At 39.0% G+C, this 16,177-nt stretch overlaps 1 protein-coding gene across 4 annotated transcripts in view; it reads right to left on the bottom strand.

Annotated features, from left to right (window-relative positions):
- Window positions 1-291: 291 nt before the first annotated feature.
- TBC1D30 (TBC1 domain family member 30) overlaps window positions 292-16,177 on the bottom strand; it is a 133,678-nt gene continuing 117,792 nt past the window's right edge. For 2 of the 4 annotated variants that reach the window (XM_073620121.1, XM_073620124.1), the window contains 5 exons: window positions 11,717-11,829; window positions 8,993-9,129; window positions 5,697-5,897; window positions 4,868-4,927; window positions 292-2,583 (listed from right to left, as the gene is read on the bottom strand). In XM_073620121.1, coding sequence (XP_073476222.1) covers window positions 1,826-2,583; window positions 4,868-4,927; window positions 5,697-5,897; window positions 8,993-9,129; window positions 11,717-11,829 — 1,269 coding nt within the window. In that variant the 3' untranslated portion in view covers window positions 292-1,825. The remainder of the gene's footprint in view (window positions 2,584-4,867; window positions 4,928-5,696; window positions 5,898-8,992; window positions 9,130-11,716; window positions 11,830-16,177) is intronic. The other 2 variants (XM_073620123.1, XM_073620125.1) reach the window with 1 other exon arrangement.

Genomic DNA, 16,177 nt, shown 5'->3' with positions numbered 1-16,177 from the left:
TACTGCCTGGTTGTTGATCTACAGGATCAATCCAATATCGTCATATATGTATGTAACCTAGTATAATACTGTACATTAGATCCTGCAATTCTGAAAATTTATTCAATGGATGTATAATGAGCATCCAGCACCCAAGTAACAAAGCCATATATTTTATGATTGCAGGTTCATATTTCTTTACTGAAATATTGACTAACAATAGCAAAAATGTGCCGTTCATTATTTTATAAGTATCAAAATAGACAAGATGAAATTTAATCAACTACCATTGTAAAATGACACATTATGCAATGCAGTTTAGGTCTTTATTACTGAAAAAGAAAAGGAAAGCTATGAAACACCACAGCAACTTTCACTTTGCATTGTCACCATTTTAGAGAACCCTTGCTATCTGGCACTTTATGAATAAGTGATATTTGGACACAATAAAACAAATAAATGAAAGAACATTTCACACAAAGACTTAAAGTAAAAGGGTTTGTCTAGGTGTGAGCTTTCTAAGAAAACAAAGACAAACATATCAGCACAGTCCATCTAGTTTCTAGAAAGAAAATCTGTTGAATAGCTGAAGAACAAGGCAACACAAGATGCAAATCAAAGCATGCAAAACTTGAGCATTCAGGTGGAAATTGCTCCTTCTATTTTTAAATAACATTTCCCAGGACTTGTCTAGTACAAACACGGTGGTAATTTCCATGCAACTGTACAAACCTTAAAGAAAAAAAAAGGTTAGATCATCTTGGGACAATTCTAATTAAACTATTTTGCATAGCCACATTGCAAAATACAAGTACTCAATAATAATAATATATACTGTATTCAGCTGCTGTGTTACACACTGCAATCATTATTTTGGGTACTATTCACAACATTTAGGTAATAATTGAAGTGCTACGGGATGAATTCAAAGTATCCCTTAGTCTATGCATGCACTGAAATTTGGCACTCAGAACTGATCTTGATAAACAGTACATTCCATATAATGCAAACACTTCACCAAGACATCTTTAGGGAATATAAAATGAAGGGGTTTGCTGGATGATGATTACGTAAAGAAGCACCATTTAGTCGCCAAGTTACACAGGTAGGCTTCTAACCACCCAGTCTTGAATAGGATCAGTTACTCTCTTTAAGAACTTAAACTGGACCTCATGCATGGGTTTTTACAACTGCAGTGAGCTCCATTATGGCTGTAATTAAATTTATTCTAATCATTTAACCCTTCCCAAATAATCACCTCTGTTAGCTTGACTCTGCATTTACCTTCTATGCCAATTCAAGAGATTCCTCCTATTTCTCTAAATTTTGGCAGAAGAACTATCAGGATTTACAAGTAAAATTAATAATTGCCAAGGCGTGGCTGAAGAAAAACAAACCAGCATGTAACTTAGCCCTAAAACTGAATCTGTGAATTCATTTGCATTGCACTGTAAAGGCTCATAGTCTGACACCACACACAGTCAAGACGTCCCTAGAACTTTCCACCAGTGAGTAAAGACTAAATGGCTTTTAGCACTCTGAATTGAGCAGTAGAATGGCTGCAGAAACTGTAAAAGGAGAAAACATTTGAATAAATAAGTCAATTATCATAATTCATTGATGTAAAATAATTAAACAAATACCACATTGTTATCGTCATACAAAATCTAGGATCGTTTTCTAGATTTGTAGCACACAATCATAACAGGACCACCTTTAACACCAGAGCATAAATCTGTACAACATTTTCAGAAACTCCATCCATGACACTTTTTCATGAAAGCGATGGCAGAACAAGAGGAATTCAAATTAAAAAGTTTGTCAGAAAGAAAGTGCTAATGCTGAGCTATCGTTTCTTGCTCCCTGTTGTACCATTGGAAGGCTTGTTGAAACTTCTGCTCATATGTGGGAAATTTACTGTTGGGGTTCTATTGTTTGGCCCATATAACCCTAGATTCCTAGCAGCAGTAGATTTTCTTGGTGGCTTAACGCTTGGGAAAGGGGTGAAAACATGTCCTCTTGGGGACTTTGATAAAGTTCCACTTTCACTGGAGGAGCTGTTAGAATCAGAAGGTGTTTGCTGTACAGACTGGATTATATCAGACGTGTCCTTAGTTTCATCAGTGGAGCTCAGCTCCAGTGCTTCTAGTTTGCTCTGTACAACAGTCACATTTGCATTTTCATCCTGGAAAACAGGCTCTGGAGAGTGTCCATCAACCTTCATAACTGTCCTGTCTGAGCCATTTTCATCTGCTATTGAGTCAGCATTCTCTGCAATGTCCTCGCTTTCTTTGGTGGCATCAACCTGATCTTTTGGGACTTCATTTTGCTCCTCTATAAGCCCAATTGTATCCCCATAGCCAAGCTGACTTTTTGACCTTGCAATGTTCTTTCTATGAACTCTGATGTGGGTTCGCCATGGAGAATTCAGCTTGCCTTTGGCTTCTTCATTGGGTAAGATCATAGATTTGGAGCTTGGTAACTGCACAACAGTGTTTTTCGAAGACCTGTTTACTTGCTTCAATTTCTTGCCAAGTAACAGATGGTTTATAACTGGGGAATGATTAACTTGAGATGACAATATACTGTTCACAGGACCTTTATCTAAAATAAAGGAAAATTAAAAGAATGTAAGAATTTTAACCACACCAACCCTTTCATTCATCAACACTAGGCATCACAGTTAACCTAGACATTATCCTTTCACAGAAAATTGAATAGTCAATCAGTAAAGCTGGCCATACACGAGCAGATCATCATTAAAAAATATATATATTTTCAGAACATTTATTCAATTTTCAAATTAATGGGGTCAAATCAACATTGGTTTTCAACTATAGTGCCGAAAAAAAAAATCAAAGCAGCAAGATGTGATTTTTTTTTCTCGATTGAACAAATTTTTAAAACAAAATGTGGTTTTTGTTCAGGAAAGTCCATTAAATTCAAATAAAAACTCTAAAAACAAATTTTCCAGTACTTTCAAATGATATTCATTAAGTCTTCGAATGGACTGATCAGAATTTTTGTATGAATGTTCATTCGGAAATCTACTAGTGTAGGACAAGCTTCCAGTGTACCGGACCGAAATGGTTAAAGTCTAGGTATCCGCTCCCACTTCCGTGTAAGACTTGTGCGGCTATCTACAAAACTTCCGGCCCCAGTATTTGTATCTGCTGACTTAATTTTTTTTCCCCCTGGCTGGAACTCAACTTTAAACCCTCCCTCTAGTGGACGCATGGCAAACTGCAGTGATCACTCATTGGAGCATTTTAGGCTGCTCTGCAATTTTCAGCACAACTTTGCTCTGGCTACATAAACCTCTTACTTTCAAAAGGCTCATAAAGGAAGAGGCATGTCATGTTAAAAAAAAAAAAATGGAAGAAGCTTTAGCCCTTTCAGGGCTTCTTTTCCATTGTTCGTAATGCAAGTCTTCAAGTTTAGCATTAGTCCAACAGTGGAGGTGTTTTCATATATAAAATTTGCTTTTTATTTTTTATTTTTCAGCTGGAAATACTTCTTTACCTTCTCCCATGCATAATTGGTTATCATTATCAGATACAAACAATCTTATTGTTATTGTGAAAATGGCTCTTATTTAATTATAGTGACAAGATACTTTATTATTAAACACATAACAACGTATACAACACCCCTTACCACTATGAATAGATTATACAGAAATTTAAATACGGTAGATTATATGCACTTCACCATGTTGAAAAAAAGGAAAGATTTAATATATATGAAAAAAAGATATCCAACATTTAAAGTTTTTGATTCGCTTTTTTAAATGAAAAACCATCACCAATCAGTGAAACATTGCTACAGACAATATTACTTAACCAGACACTGTATTTAACATAAATGAAAGTTGAGTCATGAAATAAGTACGGGGGTTGCCACTGCTGGTCTCCTTAAAATGCTTCTGTCTGGTTTCATTACTTTAAAGTCACATATCCAAAACAAGCATGCTGTAAATGAGTGTCAGAATTCCTCATCTTTTGTTTTAGGTCAGTGGCTCAGAAAGAAGAAAAGGCCAGGAATGGCAGCCCTAATTATTCTCTTATGATAACTGTATTTTAAGCAACTGAATTTTAAATGTTCACGTAGTAAGTTTTGTGAAGAAACATATAAAGCAGTAAGATAGTAATTTAGCGTTTTCAAGGGGTGATTTACAATAAAACATGCATGGTAATTCTTAATGGAGCAGAGACTCCCTCAGAGTTACAAGTGAACAGAGGTATAATATTATCTGGTATGCACGCTTTTCTTGCTAATATGTGCAGGTAGGTACTGTATCTCTGGAGGCATGAATCAGGAAAGCAGCCAGACATTCCCGGCACTAATTTAATCTCAGGGGAATGATAAATAATGTTCAAAAATAATTATTGACTATTCACCCCTCCCAAAAAATTAAAGAATTATTAGCTGCTTTCTTTACGTGATAGATGTTGTCTGGCTGAGCCAAAACTGACCACATCAGCCAATGTCTCACGTCTATGGGTCCCTCAACTTGCAGCAAGTCTGATTCCAGCACAGATACTTTTGGAATACAGCTAATTTGGCTATATTCTAAGACTCAAATTATTCCTCCCTCTCTTTTGGTCTAAATTCAAGTACCTGAATCATGAGACCATCTAAACATTTATCAACTAAAAGTAGGTAACCCAAGAAGAAAATAGACCAAGAAGTGGTCCAGAGCCAGACTGATCTGATTATTCAGTTGCTCTGTAGAAACATTATTATCTACAATGTATATTAGCATTCATGTATGGGCTAAACTGAGTTTTCTATTGTAGTCAACAATCACGATGCTTCATTAAAGGATGACCGTGCATGTTAGAAACAGAAAACAAAACCTCCATAAAACAGGAACTTTTTTAAATACCATTATTCAGCTGATCCCTGGGATCAAACAAAATCCCAGGATCCCTTTCTTCTTCGAGTCCTAAGTTTACAGAAAAAAAAAACAAAATACAGTGTGCATTAATGAATATTAAAAAAAAAAAAAATAGGTGCACTTTGCCACAGTTTGCCTTTAAGTCATCAGCTTAGCAGGTATGGATAAATGCAAACATACAGTATACCATATGTATACATATTAAAAGGAATCTGCCAAGATAGTAATATGAGAGCTGCCATTGATAACCTGTCTTTGGAGGTGCAAGATTTGGTGCAGTCATGCTTATTCTTGCTGCCCCAGCTATTGTGTGACTGACTTGGAACAAACAGGTGTGTATCAGGTGTCAGAAAACCAATATGCATATTCTTGTTCTGAGTCAGTAAAGCTTGAATATGGGCAATAGCCCTGTATCTTGTACCTTAAAAGAAAAATCAGCAATGGCAGTTCCAATATTGCTATACTGACTGGTTCCTTCTAAATGGCTCTTGTGTGCCCATCACAACTATAATAGTGGCAAAACTTATAATTGAAAATAATAGTGATACTTGGGTAGAATTTAAAACTTTTTTGCACAATATCCTTATTGTAATTTTGTCTTGACAAAAAGATGGTTTACAATTACAAGCATATAGTGAAATCTACACGATATCGAAAACAAAAGTTGATTTCAACTTGCAGTGGGTTTCTTTACGAAAAGAAGCTGATAATTACCTGGTCACTATTACAACTATTACATTTGTTTTCCTGAGATCTATAAAAATTCTAAAAGGTTATCCACTATAAGAAATTAACACAGACAAACTAAATCTTTTACCTGCTCTTATGTAGACCTGGTGAATTTGCTGCAGTTGCCTCTTCTTAATCCTTGAGTACTGTTGTTTTAGGGCATTGATGTCAGTAGTCATGCGCTCCATCATCATACTATTGAATACAGCATGATATTCTCCACGACACGAGTCAATTGCACCTGGACTGAGCTCTGCAATGTTGCCAAGTTTCTGCTCTTCTTTATGCTCTGGAAAAAACAAAGACAATGTTAAGGTGTGGCTATTATACCGTGAAACTTTAATGAGAGCCTAGGTGCAGAGATTAGCAAGATGCTATGCGTTATAACCTATACCTGTTAATAAGTGTGTATTTATACAGGCACCTTTAGTCTCCACTAAAACTGAGGAAATTGAGTGCATCTCACAAGAGCAAACAATGTGCAATACTGCCTTAGGTCGATCCACCCTTATCCGTCCAATTACCAGGTGCCTGTCCAGCTCATTACTAAAGAAATACAATTTTGTATAAGTTCCCACGCAGCTGTGACATAATACACCCCCCCCCCCCAAAGCTACTAGCACACACTGTGAAATTACATTTAGAACATAAAAAAAAAAAACTTATTTGTGCCAGATACCATTTTTTTTATAATATATAACCGGGCCAATAAGGTAAATAGAGAGTATCAGTCTGGATATAAAATAAAGAAAAAAAAAAGTCTTATACAAAAAGTGATATCTTGCCTCCTATCATCTATGGGGTTTTTTTTTTTTTTTTTTAAAGGATGAGCATATTTCTAAAAGTCTGAGTGAAGGTCTTCAAGAAGATAAAATAATTTGAAGGTAGAATATCACAGAAAATTGAAAGTGTGTGAGTGCACGTAGGGTGGTCATATATTGAATTTAGGTATGGAATTATCATTGAGAGAGAGACCTTTTGAAGAGTTCTATTATCATATATTAACGTGTGGGACTTTGATAAGGACTTTATTTAATAGATATGAGGTGAAAATGGAACATAGTACAAAGTATAAGTTTGTTATTACGGAAGACTCCATATAAAAGTTTGTGGATGACCACACTTTGGTAAAAACAACTTTTTCATTTCACTATAGCCATAAAATATCACACAATACAAAGAGAAGTGAGACCCCTAATACATTTCATGCTGTAGAGAACTTAAAGTGATTGTAAAGTCTTTTTTTTTTTAAAACAAAACATGTCATACTTACCTCCTACTTACCTGGCCCCTCCCTCCTATTGAGTGCCCCCTCACCCAGCAGCTTTCTATGGGGGCACCCGAGTCAGTGCTCCTTGTATCCATTCAGACACGGAGCCCCAACGTGGGCCCGCCCCCTCTCCCCTGATTGGCTGACTGACTTTGATTGACAGCCGCAGGAGTCAATGCTGCCGCTGCTGCGTCTCAGCCAATCAGCAGGAGTGTCCTGGGCGGCTTAGACACTTGTGGACATCGCTGGAGAGAGATGGGGCTCAGGTAAGTAATTAGGGGGTGCTGGGGAGGCTGCTACACACAAAAGATTTTTTATCTGAATGCATAGAATGCATTCAGATAAAAAAAACTCCCTTTATGGAGTACACTATAATTTAAGGGTCTCACCAGAAATTAGGAAATGGGCTGAGATGTGTGTATATATACGCACACACACATATACATACACACATACACACATACTGGGTCTCACAAAAGTAAGTACACTCCTCACATTTTTGTAAATATTTTAATATAGCTTTTCATGCGACAACACTGAAGAAATGACACTTTGCTACAATGTAAAGTAGTGAGTGTACAGCTTGTATAACAGTGTAAATTTGCTGTCCCCTCAAAATAACAACACACAGCCATTAATGTCTAAACCTCTGGCAACAAAAGTGAGTACACCCCTAAGTGTAAATGTCAAAATTGGGCCCAAAGTGTCAATATTTTGTGTGGCCACCATTATTTTCCAGCACTGCCTTAACCCTCTTGGGCATGAAGCTCACCAGAGCTTCACAGGTTGCCACTGGAGTCCTCTTCCACTCCTCCATGACAACATCACAGAGATGGTGGATGTTAGAGACCTTGCGCTCCTCCACCTTCCATTTGAGGATGCCCCACAGATGCTTAATAGGGTTTAGGTCTGGAGACATGCTTGACCAGTCCATCACCTTTACCCTCAGCTTCTTAAGCAAGGCAGTTGTTGTCTTGGAGGTGTGTTTGGGGTCGTTATGTTGGAATACTGCCCTGCAGTCCAGTCTCCAAAGGGAGGGGGTCATGCTCTGCTTCAGTATGTCACAGTACATGTGGGCATTCATCGTTCCCTCAATGTACTGTAGCTCCTCAGTGCTGGCAGCACTCATGCAGCCCCAAACCATGACACTCCCACCACCATGCTTGACTGTAGTCAAGACACACTTGTCTTTGTACTCCTCACCTGGTTGCCGCCACACACGCTTGACACCATCTGAACCAAATACATTTATCTTGGTCTCATCAGACCACAGGACATGGTTCCAGTAATCCATGTCCTTAGTCTGCTTGTCTTTAGCAAACTGTTTGCAGGCTTTCTTGTGCATCATCTTTAGAAGAGGCTTCCTTGTGGGACGACAGCCATGCAGACCAATCTGATGCAGTATGCGGCGTATGGTCTGATCACTGACAGCCTGACGCCCAATCTCTTCAACCACTGCAGCAATGCTGGCAGCACTCATACGACTATTTCCCAAAGACAACCTCTGGATATTACTCTGAGCACATGCACTTAACTTTTTTGGTTGACCATGACGAGGCCTGTTCTAAGTGGAACCTGTCCTCTTAAACCGCTGTATGGTGTTGGCCACCATGCTGCAGCTCAGTTTCAGGGTCTTGGCAATTTTTTTTTATAGCCTAGGCCATCTTTATCTAGAGCAACAATTCTTTTTTTCAGATCCTCAGAGAGTTCTTTGCCATGAGGTGCCATGTTGAACTTATAGTGACTAGTATGAGAGAGTGAGAGCAATTAAAGCAAAATTTAACATGCCTGCTCCCTATGCACACCTGTGACCTTGTAACACCAACGAGTCACATGACACCGGGGAGGGAAAATGGCTAATTGGGCCCAGCAAATTTACACCGTTATACAAGCTGTACACTTACTACTTTACATTGTAGCAAAGTGTAATTTCTTTAGTGTTGTTACATGAAAAGATATAATAAAATATTTACAAAAATGTGAGGGGTGTACTCACTTTTGTAAGATACTGTGTATATATTAAATATATACTGTAGCTTTACCTGTCAAATCGGTGGTATGTAATGATATTTATGTATACACACTTCTACTCTTAAACTAAAATTTTAGCTTACCTTTTATTTGTTTCTGGTACCTCTGCAGTTCCGGGGCTAAAAGTCCACTAAATGGGCCAAGACAGCCAACTGAATTGGCATTTATGTCTTCATCGTCATCATTTTCTTCATCGCTGTCTCGCATTTTGCTTGGCCGCCTAAAATAATAAGGAGTAATGCTAGATCTGATTTATTCTGTATTTTCTTCACACTCCTTAATCTTCATAAAAATGTTTAACAACTATTAAATAAAGACTTTAAACAACCTGAACTCTAAAATACGGACTTAAATCTAGCATCTATTAAGCCCCTCATGTTCATTTTTAGTTTGGGCATTACAGGTGCTCAGAATGCTCATGCACATGGATATGTAGATACGTTCAGAATTGGAATACCAGGCACCAACATCTTTGATCTCCTAAACCTGTTTACTGAGGCTGCCAATGACACTAATGGGACAATACTGCAGATAGATCGACAAACAGTGTAATTACTCTGCCAAGGAATGTAGGTTATATACAAAAATACACTAACTATACTAAAATAATAATAAATGCTCTTTTTTTTTTTTTTTTTAAATAGCACATTGCTAACACTTGGCATGTGTGTATGTACACATACCAAGCTCTTGGCATACCACTAGTCTCAGAGTGCCGTTTCTCCAAAACTTTTGGGAAGGGAAACGTGTGCCCTGAGTATCTCACATGTACTGTTCAAAAGCAACAGCACATATGCAAGGGTGTGAGTTAGAGAAGTGGCTTGCCGCCCAACTATCTTATACTATGGAAACATTCAGCGTCTGTAGATGCCAGCCGAAAGCGTGCACGCAAGGATGGCTCCATTAAACCCTAAAAGGGACAGGAGCCACCCTCAATCTGTATATCACATCCAAAACTATGAGGACAAACTGATACAGACACAAAGAATCACTTAAAGTGGATGTAAACCCAATGTCATTCTTTCTAAACTGCTGCCATAGGGGTTATCTATAAGGATATACATGCCTCCTGCATGTATCTTTACCTGTCAAATGTCTCCCCTCTGTCTGTTAGGAAAGCCAAAACACTGCAGATTCGGTGGGTGGGTCTGTTGTCTGGAGCTTGGTGGGTGGAGTCGTGATGTCAGTAGACTCCCCGCCCACCTCTACACTCCCCTTGTCAATATACATTTTCTCCTGTGTATTTCTTACACTGAACTTCTGATATGATCTCTAACATCCAGTGAAAAGACAGGTAAGTAACCACATGACTTCAGCATGCCAAATCATGCTGAGGTATGGAACAGCCAATCCTTGCAGAGCAGCAGAGGAAAGGAGTGGGGGTAGGAATTAAAAAATAATGCATGTGTCTTAGGCTAGTGCCCGAGATATGTAAATCACCTGTCACTCACAGCAAGGGGGGGGGGGATTTGACAAAGTTTTTCTCTGTTTGTCAAGATTTATCTCACTGAACAATAAGAGGATTGCTCTGAGCTGGATTAACTCTTTGTGGCAAGACTGGGCTCAAATGATAGGAAATCCTATACTCTATATTATGACATAAAAAAAAAAAAAATTCGGGTTTACATCCACTTTAAAGAAAAAAAGAGAAAAGAGAGAAAATATCACAATAAAGTGGTTCTAAAGCCAGAAGGTTTTTTACCTTAAGGCTACTTTCACATTGGCAGCACCGGCCGTTAGCGCTAAAGCGCTGATCGTTTTTGCAGTGCTTTAGCGGCTCTTTTGCGCCGCTTTTCGTCTGCTAGCGGAGCGCTTTTTACCCCAAAAAATTGTAAAAAGACCCGTTTTGCAGCGCTTTCAAATCGCTTTTAAGGCGCTTTGGAAGTGCTGCCTATTCATTGCAATGGGCAGGGTGTTTTGGGAGCGCTAAATACAGCGCTCCCAACCTGCCCATAAGATGCTGCTTGCAAGACTTTTCATAACGTCCCGCAAGCGCACCGCCCCAGTGTGTAAAGACACACTGCAATGAATGGGAGGCGGTTTTCAGGTGCTTTGCAGAGACGCGCTAAAGTATCTCTGCAAAGCGCCTGAAAACCGCCCCAGTGTGAAAGGAGTCTAACACATTCTATGCATTAAGGTAAAAACCTTCTTTGTGCAGCTCCCTCCCCAGCCCCCCCCCACCCCTTATACTTACCTGAGCCCCATCTGGATCCAGCGATGTGCATGAGAGCAGCGGTTGTCCCAGGTCTCTCTCTCCTCATTGGCTCACACAGCCATTGGCTCCTGTTGCTGTCAATAACAGCCAGTGAGTCAATAAGGAGGGGGGGGGGGGCGAGCTGCACTCTGTGTGTGAATGTGTGAATGGACAATGTTATTAAAACATCTGAAAAGTTACGGGTAAAAAAGGTTTTTGCAACTATTTTTACTTTCTTGTACAGATTTTTGGGTCACTATACCAAATACCAGAGATCAGCATATTATGTTTAGGATAGCAAAGGGATTTTGTCTTCCAAGATTCTGTGCATCATGGTTGATTCCTCCACTGCTGTCTATCCAGGAAATACATTGACACTTTTAAAAACATTCTGAAGATACAAGTTCTCTTAATCACAAACTTGATACTTGCATCACTAAATGAGTGTAACATCAAACGTATGTCAGTCATTCACATAGCCTAAGTCTGACATTTTTCCTGTTAGACCATACTAACACGTACACATCCCACGTGTAACCTTTCTAAATCTGGCAGTGCTATGATTGGTCTAATGTTTATATGGTGTTTAGCACAGAATATCACAACTACATACCCAGAGAATGAAGCAGACTTAACAGGCGCTGGGAAAGGTGTGATGTTATAGGTGTACTTTTCCCTCAGTTCTGCAAGTTGTGGAAATGGGAAAGGGGCCATGGAGTACACAGTCTAGAGAAAGCAAAGGCAAATATTACTTGGGGAAAAAACTGCACTGCTAGCATCTAAAATGAAAATTACACACACACATTTTATAATATAATATAATATAATAATATATATTTATTATTATTATTATTATTCAGAATTTATATAGCGCCAACAGTTTACGCAGCGCTTTACAATATAAAAGGGAGACAATACAGTTATAATACAAAAAAATACAAGAGGATTAAGAGGTCCCTGCTCAGAAGAGCTTACAATCTAATATACATATACATACACACACAGTAATACAGTAAATGACCAAATGCTGTTTATTTCAAGCCTACTTGTAAAAGCTATATAAAAACAGAAAGAATGTGCAAGGTAAATCACTAGGCACATTTTATGTGTTGTAACACACCAAGGACCTTAACCACTACTCTATAGCCAGAAATTTCATAAATAAGAAACTAATTAATACAGGTTGGTACTGAAGTGGTTAAATTGAAGTGGAACCAGAAATCTGATCCAAGTAGTAGTAGAGTGATCATCCTGGCTGTACAGTGTGGCAGAGATGTGCTGTATAGAATTCATGGTTTATCATTTTGTCTGCCACATGATTTGTATTTCAACTGTATTTATCAGTCTGCCTGAGATTCCACTAACCACTAAACATGAAAACTGTGTCCTGCCAATTCAGAGCAAAGCAACAGGTTTTCTTTGCTCACCTATACATACCTCCCAACTTTTTGAGATGGGAACGAGGGACACCTGTCAGCAAATGTATGTAGGCATAGGACACACCCCCTGCAAGACCCCCTTAAATTTTTCACTCTTTGTTATATTTCAGCCATTTGCTAAAATCATTTGAGTTCATTTTTTTCCTCATTAATGTACACACAGCACCACATATTGACAGAAAAACACAGAATTGTTGACATTTTGCATATTTATTAAAAAAGAAAAACTGAAATATCACATGGTCCTAAGTATTCAGACCCTTTGCTGTGACACACATATTTAACTCAGGTGCTGTCCATTTCTTCTGATCATCCTTGAGATGGTTCTACACCTTCATTTGAGTCCAGCTGTGTTTGATTATACTGACTGGACTTGATTAGGAAAGCCACACACCTGACTATATAAGACCTTACAGCTCACGGTGCATGTCAGAGCAAATGAGAATCATGAGGTAAAAAGGAACTGCCTGAAGAGCTCGGAGACAGAATTGTGGCAAGGCACAGATCTGGCCAAGGTTACAAAAAAAATTTCTGCTGCACTTAAGGTTCCTAAGAGCACAGTGGCCTCCTTAAATGGAAGATGTTTGAAATGACCAGAACCCTTCCTTGAGCTGGCGCCAAACTGAGCTATCAGGGGAGAAGAGCCTTGGTGAGAGAGGTAAAGAAGAACCCAAAGATCACTGTGGCTGAGCTCCAGAGATGCAGTTGGGAGATTGGAGAAAGTTGTAGAAAGTCAAACATCACTGCAGTCCTCCACCAGTCAGGGCTTTATGGCAGAGTGGCCTGACGGAAGCAAGACACATGCAAGGCCGCATGGAGTTTGCTAAAAAAACACCTGAAGGACTCCAAGATGGTGAGAAATAAGATTTTCTGTTCTGATGAGACCAAGATAGAACTTTTTGGCCTTAATTCTAAGCCGTAAGTGTGGAGAAAACCAGGCACTGCTCATCACCTGTCCAATACAGTCCCAACAGTGAAGCATGGTGGTGGCAGCATCATGCTGTGGGGGTGTTTTTCAGCTGCAGGGACAGGACGACTGGTTGCAATCGAGGGAAAGATGAATGCGGCCAAGTACAGGGATATCCTGGATGAAAACCTTCTCCAGAGTGCTCAGGACAGACTGGGCCGAAGGTTTACCTTCCAACAAGACAATGACCCTAAGCACACTGCTAAAATAACGAAGGAGTGGCTTCACAACAACTCCGTGACTGTTCTTGAATGGCCCAGCCAGAGCTCTGACTTAAACCCAATTGAGCATCTCTGGAGAGACCTAAAAATGGCTGTCCACCAACGTTTACCATCCAACCTGACAGAACTGGAGAGGATCTGCGAGGAGGAATGACAGAGGATCCCCAAATCCAGGTGTGAAAAACGTGTTGCATCTTTCCCAAAAAGACTCATGGCTGTATTAGATCAAAAGGGTGCTTCTACTAAATACCGAGCAAAGGGTCTGAATACTTAGGACCATGTGATATTTCAGTTTTTCTTTTTTAATAAACATGCAAAAATGTCAACAATTCTGTGTTTTTCTGTCATATGGGGTGCTGTGTGTACATAAAGAAAAAAATGAACTTAAATGATTTTAGCAAATGGCTGCAATATAACAAAGAGTGAAAAATTTAAGGGGGTCTGAATAGTTTCTGTCCCCAATATATTATAATTATATATATTATATATATATATATATATAAAATATATAATATATTATATTATATATTTATTTATATTATTAAACCCCAAATGCTTTTTTTTTTACCACTGTTTTTCCTTATATTGGCTTTTGAAATTTACAAATGTAGCAATTTAGAAATTGGATGAAAGTTGTAGCACCGGGAAACACTTTGAAAAATAAAAAGTGCATTCTATATACAGCTATATAGATCATACCAAAATGAGGGACAAATGAGGAGGAAGGGGGAAAGAAGGACAGAGGGACTTTGTTCCAAATCAGGGACAGTCCCTTGAAATCAGGGACAGTTGGGAGCTATGTCTATATAACCCCAGCATATCCATATCTTTCATTGCTCCCTCACTTTTCCATTCAGCACCAAAAGCCATAGAAAATATGTATGGAAAAGCATGTGACTCTCAGCTGGCACACATGGAATCCATAGACCTGAGTAAGCTTGACTGCTGAGTAAGCTACTCAGAGCTTACATATTGGGTAAGTGGATAACCTGTTGCTTTGTCCTGCATGGGACAAGCACAGCACTGGTTCACTTTAAACTGTTCTACCAAGTACCTCTGTGTTCACTGGGCAGCTTAAAGCAGAAGCTCACATCCTAAACTCCTGCATATAAAAAGGAAGACATACCACATATCATGGTAGCATTACTGAATAACTACTAGTAAATAATTACTAAAAACAATTTTGAGTAAAAATGTACCTTCTGCTTCTTCTGATTACTATTTATTAAAGCACAATGAACCAACTAAGGACTGGAGAATCTCCTGGTGGGCCCATGTACCCTCCCATAGGGCTTGATGAAGAGCAAGATAATTGAGGTAACCATCTCTGACTCCTCACAATATGAAGGTTGCACATTCAAACGCCTGTCTACAGAAGTGTCAGTACCACAGACTACTTTTGTTGGAACATTTTTCCCTGGAACTGACACAATGGATGCCAGGGAATTTTTCCTCCCAATGTCCATGAACACCAGCACATTAATACATTTCCACTGCCCACTGACAGTCTGCGGACACCTGGGCAATCTTTCTACAACAGACTAGCAATGCTATGGGCAATACCTTACACACCCCTGGCTGCTGCACCCCACACACTGTGTTGTTAATTACATACTCGAGAAACCTGTAACATACTCTTAACCCCCTACTCAATATATTAACTTATATGTTACATATTTCTACCCATTGGACTCCATACGCTCTGTTGTATATTACACACTCTGACCAATGTATTATACATGCTTTTCAATTCCTGACTGCTGTATTGTATAGGCCAGTGATGGCAAACCTTGGCACCCCAGATGTTTTGGACCTACATTTCCCATGATGCTCATGCACTCTGCAGTGTAGTTGAGCATCATGGGAAATGTAGTTCCAAAACATCTGGGGTGCCAAGGTTCACCATCACTGGTATAGGCTATGTTGTATATTACATTGCATACATGATTTGTTGTAGGTTACTTAATCTTGACCAGTGCAATTTTTACACAATACTGTTTGTTGAATATTCTACACTCGCACTCTATAATCTAATGTTGTCTGCTACATAGTCCTGAGCTCTACACTCTTGGTACTTTACTATTTTGATGACATTATGCTTTAGCCCCCAATCACACCACAGGTCCAAATTGCATGACAAGTCGCACCCTATTGTCGGCAATGAAACTGTTTAAATCAGTGCAACGCCGACTTTGCGGTGCTGCACTGTTTTTTGATAAACAGGTTCCTTAACGATTTAAGGTGTGACTTGCATAGACATCTGTGCATGAAGTCGCACAGATGTCAGCCACGTCACACCTGAAGTCGCACTGACTTGCAGCTTTGAAATTGTGTGATTTCAAGTGAAGTCACACGATTTCAAAGTCAAATTCAGCGTGAACGGGGACTTAAGGTTATTTTAACCCCTCCTCCACTTTAAAAAAACAGCAATGAAACCAAAATGTGGA

Source organism: Aquarana catesbeiana, linkage group LG03 (genome assembly GCF_042186555.1).
Source record: "Aquarana catesbeiana isolate 2022-GZ linkage group LG03, ASM4218655v1, whole genome shotgun sequence".
NCBI classification, from domain to species: domain Eukaryota; kingdom Metazoa; phylum Chordata; class Amphibia; order Anura; family Ranidae; genus Aquarana; species Aquarana catesbeiana.
The sequence above is the reverse complement of the archived record's forward strand: the minus strand, read 5'-3'. Positions and strand labels throughout refer to the sequence as shown.